The sequence below is a fragment of the Nicotiana tabacum genome, chromosome 7 (genome assembly GCF_000715075.1).
Source record: "Nicotiana tabacum cultivar K326 chromosome 7, ASM71507v2, whole genome shotgun sequence".
Classification (NCBI taxonomy): domain Eukaryota; kingdom Viridiplantae; phylum Streptophyta; class Magnoliopsida; order Solanales; family Solanaceae; genus Nicotiana; species Nicotiana tabacum.
This window is the reverse complement of record NC_134086.1, coordinates 52,679,195-52,688,016: the sequence shown is the minus strand read 5'-3', so window position 1 is coordinate 52,688,016 and position 8,822 is coordinate 52,679,195. Positions and strand designations below refer to the sequence as shown.

General features: G+C 41.3%; 1 protein-coding gene across 1 annotated transcript; it reads right to left on the bottom strand.

Annotated features, from left to right (window-relative positions):
- Positions 1-3,522: 3,522 nt before the first annotated feature.
- Positions 3,523-3,876, bottom strand: LOC142162090 (uncharacterized). The gene has a single exon (XM_075218398.1). It carries the CDS (start codon positions 3,874-3,876, stop codon positions 3,523-3,525), a length of 354 nt encoding a protein of 117 aa, XP_075074499.1.
- Between the last annotated feature and the right edge of the window lie 4,946 nt (positions 3,877-8,822).

Here is an 8,822-nt window from a genome sequence, read left to right as displayed (position 1 = left end):
TGCGGTCCGCATAGCTAAAATGCGACCGCATTTGTGCAGCAAAATTCACCTAGTGGTTTTTCTTCCACTTTTTACGCATTCGTACCAATTGTTGTGATCTTTTGAACCCCCTACACTCTGACACACGCTTTAAATTGCTCAAATAAATCTATCTATCAAAAACTAAAAATTCATAGAACAAAAGAGTGTTACCACACATGGGTTGCCTCCCATGAAGCGCTTGATTTAACGTCGCGGCACGACGAAGTTGATGTTCCTTTGGTTTCACTCAATGGTCGGGCATGGACCTTCTTTGAGAGCCAGCTGCTCCACCAAATGTTTTTATCCATCAGTGCCCAAGTAGTGCTTGATGTGTTGGCCATTTACCTTGAATGTACAGGACCCATCTGTTGATTCTAATTCCACTACTCCATAAGGAGAGGCATTGACCACTTTAAATGGACTGGACCATTTTGATTTAAGCTTGCCCGGAAACAATTTGAGCCTTGAGTTAAAGAGCAAGACCAAATCACCCGTCTTGAACTCTCTTTTCAAGATCTTCTTGTCATGGACAAACTTCAACCGTTCTTTGTACACAGTTGCACTTTCATAAGCATGGAACCGGAATTCCTCCATTTCATTGAGTTGTGTTAACCTCAAATTTGCAGCTTCAGCCCACTGTAAGTTCAGCCTTTTCAACGCCCACATATCTTTGTGTTCCAATTCCACGGGTAGATAATATGCTTTACCAAAGACTAGCCGATAAGGAGAAGTACCAATAGGGGTTTTGGAGGCCGTGCGGTATGCCCACAATGCATCATCTAGATTTCTTGACCAGTCGATCCTATTTGCGTTCACAGTTTTTGCTAGAATGCTCTTGATCTCCCGGTTGGAAACCTCAACTTAACCACTTGACTGCGGATGATAAGGCGTGGCCACCTTGTGCTTTACGCCATACTTCTCAAGCAGCCCCGAGAATGCCTTGTTACAAAAATGAGATCCACCGTCACTAAGGATGTCTCTAGGAGTGCCAAACCGAGTGAATATGTTTTTCTTCAAGAAGGCAGTCACACTCCTTGCCTCATTGTTTGGTAAGGCAACTGCTTCAACCCATTTGGACATGTAGTCCACAGCTACCAAGATGTATTTCATCCTGCAAGAACTTACAAAGGGGCCCATGAAGTCAATTCCCCACACGTCAAATATCTCTATCTCCATCACAAAGTGCATTGGCATTTCATGCCTCTTGGATATTGAACCTTGTCATTGACATTGGTCGCAAGACTTGACCATTTTATTGGCATCATGGTAGATGGAAGGCCAATAATACCCACATTCAAGAACTTTAGCCGCCGTCCGATTTCCTCCATGATGACCCCCAACAGGTGAGTCATGGCATGCCTTGAGAATTGGCATAACCTCTTCTTCGGGAACACACCTTCTGATAATATTGTCAGCAAAAACACGGAACAAGTATGGTTCCTCCCAATAGTATTGCCGGCAGTCTCTCAAAAACTTCTTTCTTTGATAAGATTCCAATCCATCCGGGATAAGGTCACTAACCAAGTAGTTAGCAATATCGGCATACCAAGGAGCAAAAGTGCTAGATAATGCCAATATGTGCTCATCAGGGAATGCATCGTTGATTTCAAGATCTCCCTGTGGTCTCCCTACTTCCTCAAGCATTAACAAATGATCCGCCACTTGATTTTGAGTTCCCTTGCGATCTTTGACTTTGAAGTCAAATTCTTGCAACAACAAGACCCATCGAATTAATCGAGGCTTTACATCCTTCTTTTCCATGAGATATCGAAGAGTCGTATGATCAGTGTATACCACCACCTTGGACCCCAACAAATAAGCCCGGAATTTTCAAAAGCATACACAATAGCAAGAAGCTCTTGCTCAGTTACCGTGTAGATAATTTGTGCCCCATTGAGAGTTTTACTTGCATAGTACACCAGGTGGAGAACTTTGTTGTGACGTTGGCCAAGCATTTCTCCAATGGCTACACCACTGGCGTCACACATGAGCTCTAAAGGAAGTGACCAATCGGGCGTGACAATAATGGGTGTCGTGGTGAGCCTTTGCTTTAACTCCTCAAAAGCTTTAAGACAGTTCTCATCAAACACAAACTTGGCATCCTTTTTGAGGAGTTTGCACATGAGGTTAGCAATCTTGGAGAAGTCCTTGATGAAGCGCCTGTAAAACCCGGCATGCCCTAGAAAACTTCTAACACCTTTCACGTAGGTCGGTGGAGGAAGCTTAGAAATAATCTCAATCTTTGCCCGGTCGACTTCAATACCATGCTTTGAAATTTTGTGCCCAAGCACAATGCCTTCGTCAACCATGAAGTGACACTTCTCCCAATTTAGCACAAGGTTGGTCTCTTCGCATCGCTTAAGCACTTGTCTAAGATTGTTAAGACAGTGCTCAAACAAATCACCAACCACCAAGAAATCATCCATGAAGACTTCAAGAAAGTCCTCAACCATGTCGGAGAAGATGGACATCATACACCTTTGGAAAGTGGTCGGAGCATTGCACAAGCCAAATGGCATACGGCTAAAAGCAAAAGTACCATACAGGCAAGTGAACGTAGTTTTCTCTTGATCTTCCAAAGTGATGTTGATTTGATTGTAGCCGGAGTAACCATCAAGGAAACAATAAAATGCCCTCCCCTCTAGCCGATCAAGCATTTGATCAATAAAAGGCATAGGGAAGTGGTCCTTGCAAGTAGCACTGTTAAGTTTCCGATAGTCCATACAAACTCGTTATCCGGTCATAATTCGCGTTTGAATGAGCTCATTCTTCTCATTTTCGATCACGGTCATGCCATCCTTTTTTGGCACACATTGTACTGGGCTCACCCACGAACTGTTGGCAATGGGGTAAACTACCCGGCATCCAACCACTTGATAATCTCCTTCTTTACTACCTCTTGTATTGACGGGTTCAACCTCCTTTGATGTTCCACATTTGGCTTTGTTTCGCTCTCCAATTGGATTCCACGAATGTTCGCAATGGTCCATCCAATGGCTTGCCTATGTTCTTTCAAGACTTCCAACAATTGGTTTACTTGCACATAATTTAGCAAAGACGAAACGATTACGAGTAAAGTATCATTAGAGCTAATAAATTTATACCTTAAGTGCGGCGGGAGAGGCTTGAGCTCTAGTTGTGGTGGCTCAATGATTGATGGCTTGGCGGGAGGTGTGGCCCTATTCTCCAAGTCAAGAGAAAGCTTTGCCGGAGTGTAAGTATAGGATCCAAGACCCTCCAATACATTTACCGACTCCATGTACCCATCCATGCCCTCACCAACAAAGTTTACCAAGATAGCCGCCAATGCCTCACCAAGGCATTGTTCTTCCATTTTCAATTCGACGGCATCTTCAACCTTATCAACCATATCTATCACTGAAATGCTCTCATACTCATGGGGTAATTTCATACCCTTGCTCACTTGAAATGTGACTTCTTCATCATTCACCCGGAACTTAATTTCATTTTGCTCTGAATCCATGAATGCTCTTCCCGTGGCTAGGAATGGTCTCCCCAAGATGATAGGGATCTCTTTATCACAGCACAGTCAAGAATTACAAAGTCGGCGGGCAAATGGAATTTTCCAACTTTCACAATCACATCATCAACAATTCCTACCGGTCGCTTAATAGAACGATCGGCCATTTGTAACCTCATGCTTGTTGGCCTCAGCATCCCTAATTCCGATTGCTTGTATATGGCAAGTGGCATCAAGTTGATGCTAGCCCCATTGTCACAAAGGGCTTTTGCAAAGTCACGCTCCCCGATAGTGCATGGAATAGTAAATGCTCCCGGGTCCTCTTTCTTTTGGACAGGGCTTGTGGCAATAATAGAGCTAACCCGGTGAGTCATGTTTACCACCTAATTCTTTGTGGTCCTCTTTTTGGTGATCAAATCCTTCAAATATTTGGCAAACCTCGGCATTTCTTGAAAAGCCTCCAAGAATGGAATGTTCACCGACAATTACTTTAGAATATCATAGAATTTCTCAAGCTTGCTATCATCAACCCTTCTAATAAGTCTTTGAGGAAAAGGCGGAGGAGGTCTAGGAATAGGAGGTGGAGTTTTTGATGTCTCCTTCTCTTTTTCCTTCACCCCTTCTTGGTTCACTTCTTGCGCCTTATCTTTTTCCGGCACCATTTCAACTTTAACAACCCTTTGCTCTTTTGCTTCAACTTCTTCCCCAACAACCTCTTGCTAAATGTCACCTTGTAAAACCTTCCCACTTCTAGTAGTTATTGCCATGACGTGAGAAGTTGAGCCACTTCCACCACTCTTCAGGTTCGCAATGGTATCACTAGGAAGTTTCCCTTTTTGCTTTGGGTTTTTCTCTCTTGAAAGGTCTCTCATTTGCATCTCTAACTTTTGGATAGATGCGGTGTGAGAGCCAACAACTTTGGTCATGTTTCTCATGGACGCGTCAGACTTTTCTTGGTTTTGCAATACTCTTTCAAGCATGCTTTCTAAATTTGACTCACTTGACGACCCTTGATTTGCATAATGACCTTTTGGGGGAACATAAGGGTTGGAGCTCCAGTTTGCAAAGTTGTTGTTGTTGTTCCAATTTCCTTGATGCGAGTTACCTTGATCATTTCTCCATTGTTGGTTGCCTTGCCCTTGCGGGTTTGGCTTACACTGGCTTTGTTGCCCTTGACCATGGTAGGGTTGCCTTTGATACCCTCCTTAACGGTTGTTGATATAATTTTCTTCCTCAAAACTTTCATCTAAGATGGGTTGGACATCTTCCACTGCATTCACTTTCTTTGTTTGATTCTCGGTAAACATCTTTGTCAGCACATTTACATTTGTTGCAAGCCCGGCAATCACTTGATCCCTCTCTTGATTTTCCTTGATTAAGTTGCTCAAGGAAGGAAAGCCATATGAGATTCCTCCGGTAGTATCCTCTGAATGCCATGCTTGGTTGTGCTTTGCCATTTTGTCCAGGATTTGTGTCACTCTTGCAAATGATTTGTCCATGAAAGATCCGTCAGCTGCATTCTTGGTGATGGCTTGGTTCATGGGATCCAAACCCATATAAAAACATTTCACCAACATGGAATCCGGAAAACCATGGTTTGGAGACCTCACCAAGTATAATTTGAATCGATCCCATGCATCATGCAAATGCTCTCCCTGTATCTGCTTGAAGAAGAAAATCTCATCCCGCAACTCAGACTCTTTGCTCTGCGGGAACCACTTGGACAAAAACGCCTGGACAAGTTTGATCAAGAATGGATAGAGTTGGGTGGCAGATTCTAGAGCCATTTCCTCGCATCCCCAGCTAGAGAATACTTGAAGCATATCAACCTCGGGGCATCGTCAGAGACATTGTTTTGTTTGTGCATTGCACACACACCCAAGAAATTCCTAAGGTGTTGTGTTGGATCATCATCTGTGGAGTTTCTGAAAAATGCTTCTGCCTTGAGCATCAAAATTAGACCGTGTTCCACTTTAAATGTTGCAACTCCAACAGTTGGCGGTACAATGGCGTTAGTATCCTCAATGTCCTCGATGTCTGCGAAAGGATTCTCTCCTATTTCTGTCTCCGCATCATCACCATATTCAGACATGTTTTTCTATCAACACCAAGCAAAGTGTGATGGAATAGAAATAGACGTTAAGTAAAGTACACACTAAATAGTAATTTCAAAACCGTATTCCCCGGCAACGGTGCCAAAATTTCATACACTCAAATACACTTTAATAAATAGTGTAAGGCGGTCAGTGTCAAATATAATAACCCAACAAGGTTGGGGTCGAATCCCACAGGGAATAGGTGTGAAAAGGTTACTCTTATAGTGTGTTGCTCGACTAAAGTCGTATCTCTATTCAGTTAACAGAAACAAGAGAATGGTTTTATAGTAACAAGAGTATGAATTGAGTTTGTTTAGAAGTATCAACTAATTGGAATATTTATAGAGTAATTACTTGGATTAAAGAAACCAAGGTTGTGTCCCCTTTAATGGAGTGTAATGCTTATCGGTGTTAATACGATATATTTCTAATGGAAGGTTCTTTTGATATGCAAATGATGTCTAAGTGACTACCCAATATTTTCCAATAGTTGAGTAGTATTTCCTCTTTATAATTTTCCCAAGTATAAAAGAGTTGCAATGTAGAACCATCAATATATGCCAAGTAAAACCCATTTATTCCTAAGCGATTCTATTAAACAAGGTTTAAAGCCTTGAGTCATTGATATTTACTTCTACCAAATTCTAACCCACTTTCCCAAGCAAAGCAAGAATTTAATGGCACTTGTTAATGTTTGCAACCACCAACAATAAATGAAGAATGAGAAGTAAATAAATATCAACCAACCATTATATATATATTCAATGTTAAACACCCATTAGCATAACACCCATTTAGGGTCCACAACCTTAGTATTTAAAGTTAGCTACTCATACTACAATACAAAAACCAAAGAGTATTTAATGTCATAAAAGCTTACAAAGTAGATAATCTTCACCCAAAAGCTTCCAAAAGTGAGGAATATTAATGTCTTGGAATGTGGTTCAAAGACTAGACAAGATGAGCCCACAAAGACATCATAAAACTATTTATAGTGGACTCAAAATCGGGACAGAAAACGGACAAAAATGCCCTTTCAGGTCTGATATGCGATCGCATTCTTGTCGCAGAGCACGTATGCGGTCCGCATCTTGAACATCCTCATCGCAGACTGGAACCCTAGTTTACAGGTCTTCTTCGCATTCCAATTATGTGGATCGCATTGCAGAAATGCGATCGCATTTTGCATCGCATCTTCGTCCTTCAGTGACCTTCATGGTTGGTTTGCGGTTCACTCTGCGGCTCGCATGTTGGTTCTGTGGTCGCATAATGGACCGCATTCTTGACTTGATATTTAACTCAGATCTCTGCTTTTGTCTGCGATTTGACGTGCATTCTGCGGCTTGCATGTCTGATCTGCGATCGCACAGTGTATCGCAGACCAGCATTTTTGCTATATTTTGCTCTTTTCTTGTATTTTTGCTTCCATTTCCATGTTCTTGGGTTCTCAGTCCTTATGTACTATAGAAACAACAAAACTACATAAGTAACGGAGATAATTGCATTAAAACAAGCTAAAATCTAAGCAATTAGTATTAAAATGTGCTGAAATTCTCCGACACGTCACTCTTTCTCTTTTTTTTTCTCTTCTTATTTTCTTTTTGTGTTATTATTATCCCCCGAAAAGAAAAGAAAGTTGGTTTGCGACTAAAACTGGTGGAGCTAGCTACAGAAGACACAACTGAACATGCTCTGGTCGTAGCTGATAGCCCCGGGTAATCGAGAAAAAAGGATTGTACTAAGAATGATGATCATGTGGCCACGATGGCCTAATAAATAAAATCCTTAAGAGAAGAGGTACAACATATCAGAGAATTGGTGCACTTGGTCATGACAAAACTTCCTCAACCACCCAGATTCTCTTCTTTAGATTCACTTCCAGATCACTTTCCTTCAACATCGCGCCAAAACAACAACACTCCAACCTTAACCCCTCACTACTCAAGTTATACCTCCAGTAACTCCCGCTAACCCACCGAACCCTCCTATTCATAGCCCCTACATACCACAATATCCTTAGACATCAAAAAACACGCCTATTACTACTAATGCAACTACCCATCCTCGTGACGGAGTCACTTTCACCACCAACTAGCACATACCCATGGCACATGCCGCTACTCATGAGTGGTACGTTTTCCTTGTATATTCCATTACCAAAACTACCTTAACAGAACCTGTCACGGTCAGGGTGCCATATGAGATCGATCAGTATGTTGAGATGGAGAGAGAGGCTAGGCGTAAGTAAGAAAGTCATATTTGAGAAGTTAAAAATGTTAAGACGGCAAATGAATAGTCTCCACGTTTCCCGAGGAAGTGAAAGCTTGAATTATGAGGACTTGTGTATTCATCCAGATGAATATATGCCAATAGGGTACAAACCCCCAAATTTTGATACTTCTGATGGGACAGGGGACCCTCACACACATTTAAGGGCTTATTGCGACAAGTTGGTCAGAGTGCAGAGGAATAAGAAATTAAGGATGAAATTGTTTATAAGAAACTTGACGGGAGAGGCGCTCACCTGGTATACGCGACAGGACCTGCGGAATTGGAGAACTTGGAAAGATATGGTGGAGGACTTCATGAACCATTTTCGATTCAATATGGAAATCACTCCTGATCAGTTCGCGCTGGTGAACCTGCAGATAAAACCATCTGAGTCGTTTCAAGAATGTTACATCCCGTACTTTTCTACATTGGATTTGTCATACGATAATTGATATAAGTTCAAGGACAAGATTTTTTTTTTTTTGAGGTTATAAGTATTTATGCTATTTCAAACAAGTGATAAGTAAGTGTTATGAAGGGCAGAGTGTAAACAAATCAAAGAAATTGAGTTTTGTCGAAGTTTAAAATTTTGGAATGTAATACGATCCAAGCTATAATACCTCATATTTATGGACTAGTACTATACCACATGATCATGATAGGATATTATATGAAGTATGTTAAAGGTGATTAATACTTTAGTGAAACCTGATCTAGAAAGGAATTATGTGTGTAACTAATTAAATTGGAAATTATAGTAGGAAGAGGAGAAATAAGTCAAAGAATATTGAATAACTATTATGTGGTTATGATTCACATGGGTTAGGAATAGGTGGCAGCCAAGGGATGGAGACATGAATGCATAAGGTGGAGGAGACACCTATTTTGTCTATAAAAGTTACATGTGCATATAAAAGGTATTGGCATCTTATAAAGAAGGAGGACCTATGATT